Source organism: Myxocyprinus asiaticus, chromosome 18, assembly GCF_019703515.2.
Source record: "Myxocyprinus asiaticus isolate MX2 ecotype Aquarium Trade chromosome 18, UBuf_Myxa_2, whole genome shotgun sequence".
Lineage (NCBI taxonomy): Eukaryota > Metazoa > Chordata > Actinopteri > Cypriniformes > Catostomidae > Myxocyprinus > Myxocyprinus asiaticus.
In genome coordinates, this window is record NC_059361.1 from 10,933,811 (window position 1) to 10,949,560 (window position 15,750).

Consider the following 15,750-nt stretch of genomic DNA (forward strand, 5'->3'; position numbering starts at 1 on the left):
CTTCCCTCGTCGGAGGGTTTTCATAATCATACATTGTTTTCTTTCAGTGAAGGGATTGCATGCAACGTCACCATTTTTGTATGGCTTTACACTACGTTGTTCACCTTTTGGCAAAGATATCTCAAACAACTCTTCCCTTGTCGGAGGGTTTTCATAATCAAATATTGTTTATCTTTCAGTGAAGGGATTGCACGCAACATCACCATTATTTTATGGCTTTACGCTACGTTGTTCACCTATCGGCAAAGATATATCAAACAAATCTTCCCTCGTCGGAGGGTTTTCATAATCAAATATTGTTTATCTTTCAACAAAGATACTGCACAACAACGCTGGGCTAACGTAGGGCCTCATACCACATTGTTCGTCTTTGGCAAAGATTCTGCACAACCAGGGGCTCCTCGACAGAGAGCCTAAAATCGCACTCAAGGACAAGGATAAAATTAAAATATATTTTTTTTTTTTATAAAACCCACACAAGACAAGGACAAAATCAAAGATAAAAAAATAAAAATAATACAAAATAAATAAATGCACAGCTTTTCCTATTGCAAAGGTATTGCACAACCATGCCAGAGATATCGTGCGCCATGTCAAATCTAGGTGTTCACATCTTTTTTTTTTCCTCTTCTCCAGAATGAAAGACTAACACAAGACCTGGTCGTTCCTGACTGGATCTTCTCATTTGGGGTAGTATTCTACTCTCTCTCTTTTGGGGTAGGCTCCTCGCCCCTGTCTCCTATCTCCGGCAGGATATGATGGTTCCGAGAACAACTTCTTCAGACTGCCAGATGGGGTTTATGCCAAAGAGAGAAACATTACATTTTCTGTTTTATATTCCTCAAATAAATGTCATCTTGAATTTCACTCAAGTATGCAAGTCTTCCTGATAGAACAATCATAACAACAAACAATTGCGTCTCAAACCCTCACCGCTCAGGAACAACAACCAACAACAAAAACAATCAATTGCGGTTGAGCATCCGCTCATGTTATTTCTTCCTGCACTGCATGTCACATGTTTACAATAGCTTCTTCCGTCAGCAGTGAGGGATTCACATGTGATAAATGTAAGGAATTAGTCAGGCTGACAGAGAAGGTTAATGAGTTAGAGACACGCATCCCGAATGCTAGTGGAGGTCAGTGAGAAAGAGAAGCTGGTAGATACTGTTTCGGATGTGGGTAGAACAGCGAGCAACACACACACTTTGGTTCCGGTTTTAGAGCCCCCGCAGCAGGGTGTTTGGGTGATGTCTCTGTGGCATACTCGCTCAGCAAAGCGACACCACTCTCCCATTCCTGTTAGGGTTTCCAATCAATTTTCCCTACTCAGTGATGCAACCACTGAGAATCATCTTGAAAGCGCCCCAAATAATTGGTGATTCTATTGTAAGGAACATGGAAATAGAGACTCCAGCCACTATTGTTAAATGCATTTTGTGCGTCTGACATCAGATCAAATTTACAAGTGATGGCTAATGCTAAACGTAGATTTTCTAAAATGTTTATTCATATCGGCACTCATGTTGGCTTCACCAGTCAGAGATCAATAGAGATAATGTTAAAGAGGTGTGTGAACTTATAAAGACGACGTCAGACACTGTATTATGATCTGGCCCCCTCCTTACTCGTCATGGTGATGAGGTTTATAGTACATTAGTGTCACTGAATAGCTGGATGTCTGCGTGGTGTCTGGAGAATAGCATATTATTTATTGACAATTGGAAGATTTTCTGGGGTAGACCTGACCTGCTAAAGAGAGACAGACTCCATCCCTCTAGGGAAGGTGCCGCTCTCCTCTCTAGTAATTTGGCTCATAGTCTTAATAATGATAGTATTTGACTAACTGGGGCCCAGGTCATTAAGCAGACAAACTGGTTAATCCGAACATCTGCTAGCTGCCTTGAGACGTCACACAGGTCACATAAGCTACAACACATAGAGACTGTATCACCTAGATATCACATAGAGACTGTGTCTGTTCCCTGAACTATCAAACACAAAACACTCACTAAATCATTTAGAAATTTTTTTTTAAGGTCAAACTTGAACCAAACAAAATAATTAAAGATAAAAGTCATATGAAGGTAGGGCTACTAAACATTAGATCTCTTTCTACCAAAGCACTAATTGTAAATTAAATTATTACAGATCATAGTTTGGATGCGCTCTGTTTGACTGAAACCTGGATTAAACTGGATGCATATATTCGTTTAAATGAATCTACTCCCCCAGGTTATTGTTATAAACATTAGCCTCTTCTGAAGGGTTGAGGAGGAGGTGTTGCTACAATTTAAAGTGAAGTTTTTGGTGTTACTCAGAGGACAGGATATAAATTTAAGTTTTCTGAACTAATAATGCTTAATGTGACACCGTCAGATATAAATAAAAAAAAAAACTCTGTCGTCTTTTACCCTTGCTAAAGTATATAGATCACCCAGGCCTTATTATGATTTCCTTGGTGAATTTGCTAATTTTTTTTATCAGATCTTGTGTTTACTGTAGATAGAGCTTTAATTGTTGGTGACTTCAACATTCACATAGATAATGAAAATGACACATTGGGATTAGCATTTATTGATATTCTCAACTCTCTTGGTGTCAGACAAAATGTGACAGGACCAACTAACTCATTGCCATAATCATACGCTAGATTTAATTCTGTCATATGGAGTTGATACTATAGAAATTCTACCACAGAGTGATGACATCTCAGATCATTACCTCGTCTCTTGTATGCTGCGATCAGCTAATGTTACTCAATCTACACCATTGTTCAGGTAGATTTATCCTTTCGACCACCAAAGATAGCTTCACTAATAATATTCCAGATCTGTCTCATACACTAAGTAAGCCCCAAAGCCTAGAAGAACTTGATGAAATAACAGAAAATATAAATACAGTTTTCTCTAGCACTTTTGATAGTGTCACCCCCCTTCGATTAAAGAAAATGAAAGAAAAAAGCCCTGCACCATGGTACAATGATCACACTCATGCTCTCAAGAGAGCAGCTCGGAAAATGGATTGCAAGTGGGAGAATACAAAATTAGAAGTATTTCGCGGTGCATAGAAGGATAGTGTCTGTAGCTACAGACAGGCACTAAAAGCTGCCAGGTCAGCATATTTTAGCAAACACATAGAAAATAACCACAACAATCCTATATGTTTATCTAGTACTGTGGCTAAATTGGTTAGGAATAAAGCCTCAACTAAACCAGATATTCCTTCGCAGCACAAGAGTAATGACTTCATGATTTTATTTACTGATAAAATTGAAATAATCAGAAATAAAATTGGAATTATGCAATCATCTGTCACAGTACCTCAGAAAACAGTGTCTCATAATTTTCCTCATGTGCACCTTCAGTCTTTCACTGTCATAGTTCATGAAGAGTTAACAAAACTTATCGAAACATCAAAAGCCACAACATGTATGTTAGATCCCATACCAGCTAAGCTCTTAAAAGAGGTATTCCCTGTAATCTCAGAACCTCTTCTTAATATTATTAACTCCTCACTATCCTTAGGACTTGTCCCAAGAAACTTTTAAATGGCAGTTATCAAACTGCTTATTAAGAAGCCACAAGTTGATCCTGGAGAACTGGCTATTTATAGACCAATTTCAAATCTCCCGTTTATGTCGAAAATACTAGAAAAGGTAGTATCCTCCCAACTATGTTCAATTCTACAGATAAATAGTATATATTAACAATTTCAGTCAGGATTTAGGCCCCATCACAGTACAGAGACTGCACTTATCAAAGTTACAAATGACTTGCTCTTATCATCTGATCACGGCTGCATTTAACTTCTAGTGCTTTTAGATCTTAGTGCTGCATTCGACACGACAGATCACGACATTCTCTTGAATAGGCTAGAAAATTATGTTGGCATTTGTGGACTTGCATTAGCATGGTTTAGGTCCTATTTAGCAGACCGCTACCACTTTGTCTATGTAAATGAGGAATTGTCAAACCAAACAAAAGTAAAGTATGGAGTGCCACAGGGATCAGTTTTAGGGCCTCTGCTTTTCTCCTTGATTAAGCTTCCCCTGGGAGATATTATCAGGAATCGTGGAATAAGTTTCCCCTGTTATGCCAACGATACCCAACTTTATATTTCTTCAAAACCTGATGAAATTTCACAATTCTCCAAATTAGCAGAGTGTAACAATGAAGTAAAAGACTGGATGGCCAGAAATGTCCTTCGACTCAATTCCGACAAAACAAAGGTAATAATTATTGGACCAAAAACAAGCCGCTAAAATATAATTTGACTCTCAATGAATGTACTGTTATATCGTCTTCAACAGCGAAGAACTTAGATGCTATATTTGATACCAATCTGTACTTTGAAAATCAAATTACCAATGTTTGTAGAACAGCATTCTTCCACCTAAGAAATATTGCTAAGTTACAACACATGCTCTCTGTTGCTGATGCCGAAAAACTAATTCATGCATTCATGACCTCAAGTCTAGATTGTTGTAATGCATTACTAGGAGGATGTCCAGCAAGATCAATAATTCAATATGTTCAAAATGCAGCAGCCAGAGTGCTGACTAGAACCAAGAAATATGATCATATTAGCCCCATTTTATAGTAGTTATATTGACTACCTGTTAAATTTCGTATTAATTGTAAAATTCTGTTAACTACGTACAAAGCTTTGAAAGGTCTCTGCAGTACTTAAGTGACCTTCTACCACGCTATATTCCATCATGTTCATTACGATCGCAAAATTCTGGCCTGTTAATAGTTCCTAGAATATCAAAATCTACAAAAGGAGGTAGATCCTTTTCATATTTGGTTCCTAAACTATGGAATAGTCTCGCTAACACTGTTCGAGATGCAGACACACTCACTGAGTTTAAGTCTAGACTAAAGACTCATCACAATGATGACTCTTAGACATTATAGATATTACAGTTTCATTTTCTGTTAATGCATGATTTTCTGTAAAGCTGCTTTGAAACGATGTGTGTTGTGAAAGGTGCTATACAAATAAAAATGACTTGACTTGGCATCTATCATAGACAACACAGACTTTGTAATCCAATTTATTTACCTCTTATTGTTTAAAATGAGCCACACAATTCAGTTTCAACCACTAAACTACATTAGGCTCTCCCGTAAAGAAACATTTATTGGTTCCCGTTTTGCAGTTCCATTCATTGAAAGCAAACTGAAACACAGAGTGCCAGAGAATCCCGGAAATGAGCGCTTTTGTTCATGGACACAATGGAGATCTGAATTACATTCCTAGTTGACCCTACTTAGAATAGAGCCTACAATCTTTAGTGTTGGTACACAGCTCACATTGGGAACCTGATACGAAGTGATCAAAATCATCAATGGCAAACAACTAGTGTTTTTAACATCACAGTACTATCCGTTTCATGGTTATTCAACTCTCGCCACAAATTACTCTCAAAAAGCGACTAGCATGGCAGAGACGAGCCCATCATTTGGCTACTTCTCTGTGTTTTCCAAACTGCAGCTGTTTCAAGAGTATTTTGCCCGCTAGTGTAGTAATAATCACTGTCAGTGCATGCTGTAAGGACTGTCAAGGATTGCTTTCCTGTTCAGATTGGTTGTATGTCACCTATACATTTTAAAATAGTCTGTTGCAAAGCTGTCTACAAGACTGGATAAAAGGTTTGCATACATTCCTTCCACTTAGTAAGTAAAAAGAATTCACATTCAGTGACAATTACTCCCAGATTATATTAAATAATCTTAACAATTCTATGTAACTAAAACTGATGCATAATTAACTTTTTTGCAAAAAAAAAAAAAAAAAAAACTTCTGTCGGGTAGGGCTGAGAATTACAGATTTCCCAAATTGATTTCCCGATTTTAATTCAAATCGATTCACAAGCTCTGGATTTTATTCAATTCATTTCCAATTTCGATTCAACTTGATTCTGATTCATTTGGGTATATTTAAATGTATATTAAATATATTAAAATGTCCATTTTGAATATGAAAGAAATTGTCTCTCAGCTAATGCTGTTAATTATACAGGGGACCATCTAACTTGATACATTAATTGATTTTACCAATTTTATTTTATATAATTTTGGTCACATTTAGCTATATAAATTGACAAATTCCATGTATTTCATCAATAATATTATGTCTTGAAACATCTACATCTGAAAATTTACCAGCCGGCTAATCACAGATATTTTTAGTCGCATAGTGAAAAATGTGGTTGTATATGCAAGTGATTTACTTTCATCAATCTTCGGATTTAAGAATCAATATCAGGATTGGAAAATCAATGTTTTTACACAACCCTAGTACAAAGTCACACACACAATGGTAACCACACAAATATGGAAACTGAGAAAAAAGGCTTCAATGCTTTTTTGATTGAGCCAAATGTGTATTATAAAATATTATCACTCTGCTTTTTCTGAATCTATGCATTGTTGAATTAAACTCCTCTGTCACAGGAAAGATCATTGTCTAAGAGACCTGATATCAGTCAAACTCTTTTTTGAAAAAATAAATAAATACATTTACTAAGTACATTTCGGCTTTGCAGGGCAGTGCAGACCTCTTTGCAAAGATCAACATTGTGTTTATAACCACATAACATTCATCTTGGTCACAAATTTATAAAACTCTGTTTTGGCATTAACATTTCTGTTCTTAACATATTCTTAACCTGAATATACTCATTTGGCAGTATTTTCTCAAAAGAAACTCCTGGAAATATTGGATATATCATCCGTTAATATCTCCTGACACTCATGTCTGAAACACCAACCTGCTTTCACTGACTTGCTCCTTCCTCTCTCGGACCTTTAACCACTTGCGAAGCAAGAAGCGTTTGCGGCGGGGTGAGGCGCTTGGAGTGGAGCTGTTAGACCATGCCACATCCTCATCACTGGATGGCGTGATCTCAATGGAGGGAAGCTGAAGGTATTTTTTGGAAGTTGAGTGTGACTCTGGTTGCCGTAGTAGCCCATTTTCAATTTGCTCCCGCTCGCTGGGCAACTTTTTCATTCGTCTCATCTTAAACCGCCGGCGCCGCAGGGTGGGGGTGGAAGAGCTGGACCAGACATGGCTGTCCTGACCTCCACTGCCGCCCTCCTCATCTCCATGGCTGGGCTCATCTCGTGGGACATGCACCTGGAGGGAAGGCGGCCGAAGGGTGTCAGTCATGCTCCAAGCTCACCACCCCTGCCGCTGTGATCACCGTTAAGATGCTAAGCAGAGCCGCTCTGGTTATCTAACCCTGCTATAAGAAAGAGGCACCAGTGAAGTTGAGAAGCTAACTGGCAAGCTGTCTGGGTTAAAGATACAAGAGGAAATGTTAGGAGGTGCTGGGTTAATCCAAAAGGTCTTTAGGGTTGCAGGAGTCTTCCAAAGGCTGTTTCTGAACGTCAAAGCAAAGAAACAGCCCAGCTACCTTCTATTCAGAGGAAATGGAGGCGTCTGGTTGATCCGAAGAGTCTACAGGGCTTTGAGAGTCTTCCAATAGCTGTATCTGAATGGTGGTGCAGGAAAAAGAAATGGCCAGCTACATAATATTAAAAAGAAATTGAGGTGTTAGGTTGATCCAGAAGGTCTTCAATGTTGCAAGAGTCTTTTAAAGGCTGTATCTGAATTTTGAAACAAAAATAATCCCAAGTTGCCTTCTATTAAGAGAAAATGGAGGTGTTAGGTTGATCCTGAAGGTTGTGAGAGTCTTCCAAAAGCTGTATCAGAACACTGCCCAGCTAGTTCTATCATGAGCAAATGGAGGTGTTGAGTTGATCCGAAGCACCAAGAATCTTTGAGAGTGTTCCTATGGTTGTATCTGAATGATGGAGCCAAAAAACTGCCCCACCACCTTATATTAAAATACACAAACCAAAATATACTTGGTCAGAAGTCGAACATCCAGTTCTGAGGAGAATAGACGTGTGATTTCTTGACAAAGGCCTTGGCTGATGATCGATTGATAATCCAACACTCTTTCTTCCTGTAAGAGCTACACAACTGACTGATAAAGGGCACCTGTAAGTGTTTGGATGAAGGAACAGGGGAATGAATTGGTGGAGGTGGGTAAAAGCAGGGCAGAGGAGGCCTACCGCGAGCACTCAGTCAGTGGATTGGACGTATAAAATAACAAAGGAAGGCTCTGTTCCCCTCCCAGCAGATGAAACATGCATAAGGGGTGACTATCAGTGTAACAGTACTCCAGGCCTCCTTGTAGCCTCATGAACACAAACGCATACACGCTCACACGCAATAAACACTCAGACTATGGAAATGACATTTATGATTTTATGTTTTTTTTTTTTTTTTTTTTTTTTTTTTTAAGAAATAGATACAAATCTCTTGTCAAGTGTGTCCTTCAGGTGGTGTAATCCTTGGTCAAGGATTTTTTTTAGAACCTTGGTGCCCTTTTCCAAAAACAAGCCTGTAGATGGTCGGTAATGTCTGGAACAGGGTTTATGGATAATTTGTTCTTTGGTCAAGATCCTGAGGGTCCTGTTCCAATAGAGATTTGCATCTCAGTCTTCTGGCCCACAGCTGCCACTACCTACAGATCAGAGTAAGGTGATAGGATGTGAGGTGACTAGGACAATAGAGACTTTGTAAAGTTAAAAATGCATATATCGCACACATACAGACCACAAGAACACAGTTATACACAAGCCACAGGAAGACATATAATCCAAACACATAGATTAATTTACAATGCTAAAATGAAGCATAGCAATCATGAAAATGCATGCACATACACACTCATTTGCACAAACACACACATGCCCATGCTGAAACTACACAATGAATTGGGGTCTGAAGATGTGATTACAGGGTGAAGCATTGCAGTAGCTTTAGTACAAATTTATTTTACTGTTTAACTTTCACAACAGATACAGCTAAAATTATTTTGTAGAACAGGGGTAGTATTTAGCTGAAAGGAAATCAGGAAGATTGCGATAGGTCCAGATAGTGCAAACACAAGCTTAACTAGAGTAAACAGCCCAATAAGAGTGATATAAAGAGCCCTGGGGCCTATCACCCAGACCACTGACCTAGTACTTAGAAACACAAATACAATCCAGTTGACACCCAATATTTAAACAATCGCATCCACTGAGCTGCATGGGGCACACAAACTAATGGCTATATTCCAAACAACGACAAATGCACAGGTCTTATTTTTTGTTTTATTTAAAAGAAGCAGTAACTACAATTAATAATATCATCAAGGAATGTTCCCTGCAAATCAGAAGAGGCGATTTTTATTGTTGAACAATACCGTTCTACACTTTTCGGTTCCTGAATAACAGGAAGCCAGCATTAGGAGCATCCATGTACCTGCACAAGTGTCAGGTTGCAACGGAACTGCCATGTTGACAGATAGTGACAGGACTGGGTTACTTTGAAATGAGAGGCTGTGTCATTGTGTCAAGACAGCTATCGCTGCTATGTAGCTACCACTTCTCCCCTCTCTCTCATTAACAGAATGCATAATACATGCAGAATGACACATGTAGTTCTCACTCTTACAATATGTGTGAACCGCAGGTAATGCACTGCTACCACAAGTCATATCAGTGACCTTTTTTAAAGACCAATTCAAATCGTGTTAGAGGGTGCTGCTGTTTCCAACACAGCTGTACATGGTTTCTGAATATATAAACCAGGTCACAGATTTAAAGCTTTCCAGAGGTTACATTTACAGTCTGTATAGAATGTACAACTGTTTGTATATACAGTAATAAAACCTGAAGATAGAGTAATCTCTCCCTTTAAAAGAAAAGGCAAAAATGTCTGCCAAAAAGACAAAAATGACTCCTCTTTAAAATGATTTTTTTCCAAGAAAGATGCAAATCTTTTTGCTAAAAGCAAAATGAATATGGCTGTATAGTAACTACACAAAATTGATGTTCAGATTGTGGCACAACCATTCAATGATGGATACGTTTTCTTAAAATAATAAATTTTCTTTTGCTTAGTTTATCTTAAACAACAGGTGATAGAAAAACATATTTCTCTTGATGTGTATCACAGTGGACATAAAGGCCAGGGGCTCTATTTTTGTGAGCGTGCAAAGAGCAGTGCTACACGCTTAGACCATGCGCGTCCAATTTTCATGAGATCGGCAATTCTAAATGCAAATTACGTGCCAGCGCAAAGAACAAGTGGGTGTGGGTGGGAGTGTTTGCACTTTTTGTGGGTGTATGCACGCAATCTGTGGGTGTATTGTATGGTAATGATGTTGCACAAAGCGCAAATTACTATTTTCCTATGAAATAGGTAATTGCACTAAGATGTTTCAAAAGCAGGTCTGTTTTCAGTGCAAAGTCTAAAGTCAGTTCCTGCATTTGCAGTTTGGAGATTCCACCAGCAGCTGGTAATAAAGTTCTTCTCCAAACTCTGAAAATATAGTGAATTATGTCCCTCACAATAGCTATTTTATGAAACAAAATCTGATTAGATTTGTATTAAACTATCTATAGTTCAGGGTTTATTTTCCAATTATTATAATTGCTATGTTTATATACACAATTGTATTTATGATATAATATGTATTGGCATTTTTTCATCTGTTGTTGTATAGTGATTTTTAAGTCACTGTAAAAGGGGCTGGAGTAAAATGTTTGGATTTGGTATGTTTTTTGATCACTTCATTATTTTGATTATATTTTCTTTTCGTTTGAAGTGTAATTTGAATTTAGTGAAATATTTTTGGTTAAATTTTTTTGTGTTACAATAAATTAATAACAATTTTCAAAATCAACTGGTAGAAGTGCGTGTCGATACAATCACTGTGAATACTAGCCATGATTTTTTGTGTCAGTAGATGAAAATGATTAACAGTACTTCCATTCTCTATACTTAAACGGAGCCTACAAATCCTGACAAGAACCACATTTTCCATGAGTATAAAAGAAGCATGTCACTGTGAAAGAAAAATGCCTGACATTCAACAAGGGTTAATGCATAAAAGAGGTAAATCCATATTTCTATTCTTCTAATTCATTGCTTACAGTCTATTACACTACCAACTTCTTATGAATGTGCTACCTTTGTTTATATTGCTGGTACTTGACAGGAAATGGACTACATAATAGGATGCAAAAGGTGGAATAGCCAGAGAAGAACCTCAGAATTAAATTGCACTTGACCCAGCCCATTTGCCCTTCACACGATACTTCACCAAATCCATTTGCGTCCAAGACTTCATGGCCATGCCCACTGGCTTTGCGCTTATGATTTAAAGCATAGCGCTGCACACAGTGCTAGCGCTCTTAAAATAGGGCCCCAGATGTAAAAATTGTGGTATGGTTTTTATAATATACTGTATCTCTGTAGACAATTCAAAGGTTACAAAATGTCTAATTCTTTAGTCTTGTATTTGAATTCCCAAATTAAAACTGTTGTATGTTATACTAGCAGAATCAAACTTAAAAATACTCTAACAAAATGACACAAATAATAAGTCAAATAACCGTACTAAACAAAAAATAAACAAAGATAATGAGTGGTTCCAAACAGGTTTCCAAAAGACTCAAGTGCATGCAGAATGTCAGAAATAGAACGGGGTGTCTGTAAACTGTTGGTGCGGCGCAACGTACCCCTCACATTTGGTGTAGACAGGGTGAAACTTCCACCATGGCATAGAGCCGCCTACAAATTTTCTGACTCATGTTGGCCACAGTCTGATTCATTTTTGTTTTTTAAAGATCATAGGGGTGTCACAGAGACAGGTGTCATTGCTCAGGACACCTATTTCAGAGATATCTGTCAAGAAGTCTGAAAATTTATGTGTGATATTCCAAAAAAAAAAAAAAAAAGGAGAAGCTTACAGTAGCTTTAAAATGCATCTGCATCTGTAGCCAGTTTCTTCACACCTCCAAACTTTTGGTTCTGCAATGTAATCAGGTTATGTAATAACAGATCTTATTAATAATGCATTTGTTGTTTTGCATCATATGTCAGCAGAGCCATCTGGCTGTGTGATTTTCTTAATTTATCTTTACAGCGACATAAGTAAAAAGTAAACATCCTCTGCTATATGTGTAACGTACAATGCTTAAGGCATTTTCTTTACTTTTTCATCACAGCAGATTATATTCAACACACATTATAAGACAGACTTGGTGACTGAACACAGATGCATATTAAAGACAGTACAATCAGTCCTCAGAGAGCTGGGTCTCAGTTCATGTGAACAGTGTGAAACAGCTAAACTGCTGGCAAGAAGTCTTCGAGTAAGAATAATCTGCCTGTGCCTATGACGGTCATCTTGACTGAGCAGCCTGTCTTATCTTCCACACTTTGACTGCAGCATGACATGTCAAAGAGGCTATGTTCTTCACAGGCCATCAAACGTCTGAGCCAAAGGTCCTTGTATAAATGCTTTTGACATTATTGCTCTTGTTAAGGCATTCTAGGCACAACCCAGACACGAAAGGCTGTCCCAAAAGGTAGGCAACCTAATTATGTTGCCACCAAAGATAACTAGTTGTAGCCAAACACTTCAACAAGCAACACTGCAAGTTCAGGGGGAAAAAAATCCAATGAAGATGGTGCATGATGGTTCTGGGTAATTGAAATTGATTATTTTACACAATATTTGTGTGTGCTATGTTTTTCTCTGCTTAGTAGAGTATTGTGTTGTAAAAGCATTGCATCACTATTGAAATTGAGTCTCCCATGCTGTGCGCAATTTGTGTGGTGCTTAGTCTAGTTATTACCTTTGTAGAGTGTTCCAATTCATTCACTTATGAGGTTGCATGACAGTTAGGATGCTGACTTAGAAGAGAGCTGTCTGTCTATGTATGCAGTAAGCAGTCAGGCAGCTCACTAGGTAGTGTAACGATCCATCGATCTGGATCGATGCATCGATCAAATCACCAACGATACAATGTCATCGATTCAACGCGTAAGCACCAATGTACAGTGCATTCATAAAGTATTCAGACCCCTTAATTTTTTTCACATTTTATGTTGCAGCCTTATGCTAAAATTAGGGATGTTCCGATACCATTTGTTTTTAGAACGTGTACGAGTAACGATAATCTTTTTTTAGTACTCGCCGATACCGAGTTCGATACATATATTTTTTCTGAACTCAATATTAGCAGTTTATTTCAATTTTATCATCAAAGTTGTGTTTAAATAAATACATTTAACTTTAATCAAATGAAAGTATAACAATTAATTTGCAACATGAAATTGTATTATTTTTATCAAATTAAGTGATTTCATAAAGAACCTCACAGCACTATCCAAAATACAACACTGGAGTTATTTTTGTCAAATAAATTGCTGCATACTAGAGGATCACTGATGTGAGATATTGCTTAAATATAATACAGTTACTATTGATTTATTATTATAAGTAGTAGTAGTAGTAGTAGTAGTAGTTTAACAGTGAATATTACATAACTATATAGTAGTGATCTATTTCTGTCATATTTTTTCATTTAAACTGAGCTTTTATTTTGGCTGAGCTTTTATTTTGAAGTGTTTCTGTGTTGTTAGACCAAGGAGCTCTGACATAATGATGGCATATTCGCAATCCGGAAAAGCAGGTCACTACATGAATCACAGTAATTACTAAACCACAAAAGGCTACTATATGAATAAATAAATATGTAGTCTGTATATGTCTTGTGCTAAAAAGTGAATTAGCACTGTGAATGTGATGCTCATAATAGTGTTTTCTGTGTATGAGCCAAGGATCTCTAATGGCATGAGCAGTTTGTCTCTATGCCCACACAGCACCGGCTCCACACATTCACAAGCACTCACATTTAAAAAGCTGCAGGTGCAAACAATCTATTTATCTCATTAAATCACAGCTTTTGCTGTTAAATAATCTCACTAGGACATGACGTAATTTTAATCTGTACACTGAATGTTTACGTAATGACATTCGTACGTCAGATGGTATCAGTTTTTGGTATCTGAGAATTTTTACGAGTATGAGTACACATACATTGACCCTTTCAGACCCTTTGCTATGACACTTGAAATTTAGCTCAGGTGCATCCCATTTCTCTGGATCATCTTTGATGTAGCTACACTTTGATTGGAGTCCACCTGTGGTGAATTCAATTGATTGGACATGATTTGGAAAGGAACTAGGGATGGGCACGAGTACGCGAGTACTCAGGTACTCGGACATGGCAGCAATGATCGATCATGAAAACGATGATCGATAGTGATCACGCATGATGTGACTTTTCACTTCATTCGAAATCCAGTGACAATTACCTGACAACTAAACACACAAACAAAGAGGGAGCTTATTTTTAATTTTGAGATTGATTATATTGTAGTTTTGAGGGGTACACTGATTGTCAGAAACGTCTCATAGCAACCAAACTGATACAACACTGCAATGCTATCGTTACGATAATCAAAAGAGAGTGTAATTAACTGTGTTTTGAACGCTTGTCTCTGCAAAACATTTGCTAAACATGTTTTATTATCATTTCATGTAAGAATTTTGACTCGTTAATGGATATTATTCAATAAAAGTAAATGTTTGTCACTGACTGTAAACCTCCCTGCCCTGCGTGAAGTAACATGCACCAGCATCTCGACGAAATGGGAGTTGAAGATTTCTGCACGAGTTTCCAAGTTAGATGTCCAACATAAAGTGTCATTCCTTTGCACTTTCCCCAGTTGAAAAGTGGAAATTCAGACTCTCCGAGTTGAATGGAACGCTTCATGAATCACAGCAACAACAATACAGAGCATCACGGCTTTCCTCACAAGAGCGAACACTTGGGGACACATACACACACCAGGCACGTGTGGCTGTGGACTCAATGTGCTAAAGCAATGCATATACAGCAGGCGAGTGTTTCAAACAGCTTGACAGAGCTAGACAGAGCGCAGCTAAATGGAACACAATGCAGCATCTTCAAACTGAACTTCAATTTAACACGTATATTAAAAACGCAATGGTTATGGCGTCTCCTGTTATTTGAAAATAGGCGGTTCAGACAGCACTAAAAAAAACGGTGCATGCTTACTAAGATTACTACGGTAACCTGAAGGAAGAACAGACACACGTGCGTTGGGCACATTCTTTCAGAGTTGGACTCGCTGTATCTTCACATAATGATAAAATATGATGCATTATATTTTGAAAATATATTATATTTTGAATCTTATGTACATTTTGTAACATATTATTTTATAACAGCCTATAATAATGAATAGACGATACACTGGAACACCAAGGCACAATGAAGCAGCCATAGATGTTTGTCAGACATGTTATTATATATACAGTTATGAACATGTAATCGCCCCTCGAGTATTCGACAAGTACTCGAGTAATTAGATCGAGTACTCGAGTAGACAAAATGACCAAAATGCTAGGAACACACCTGTCTATATAAGGTCTCACAGCTGAAAATGAATATCAGAGCAAAAACCAAGCCATGAGGTCAGAGGAACTGCCTGCAAAGCTCAGAGACCGGCTTGAGTCGAGGTACAGATAAGGGAAAGGATACAAAAAAAAATTGGCTGCATTGAAGGTTCCCAAGAGCAGAGTAGCCTTCATAATTCTTAAATGGAAGAAGTTTGGAACAACCAGGACTCTTCCTAGAGCTGGCCACCTGGCCAAACTGAGCAGTCGGAGGAGAAGGGCCTTGGTAAGAGAGGTGACCAACAGTGTTGGGGAGTAATAGAATACATGTAACGGGATTACGTATTTAAAATATAAAATATAAGTAACTGTATTCCACTACAGTTACAATTTAAATCAATGGT

At 37.8% G+C, this 15,750-nt stretch overlaps 1 protein-coding gene across 2 annotated transcripts in view; it reads right to left on the reverse strand.

The window, feature by feature from the left end:
• LOC127456175 (protein Aster-B-like) overlaps positions 1–15,750 on the reverse strand; it is a 220,443-nt gene that overhangs the window by 135,861 nt on the left and 68,832 nt on the right. For both annotated transcript variants that reach the window (XM_051724526.1, XM_051724525.1), the window contains exon 2: positions 6,779–8,542. In XM_051724526.1, the coding sequence (XP_051580486.1) occupies positions 6,779–7,176 (398 nt within the window). In that variant the 5' untranslated portion in view covers positions 7,177–8,542. The remainder of the gene's footprint in view (positions 1–6,778; positions 8,543–15,750) is intronic.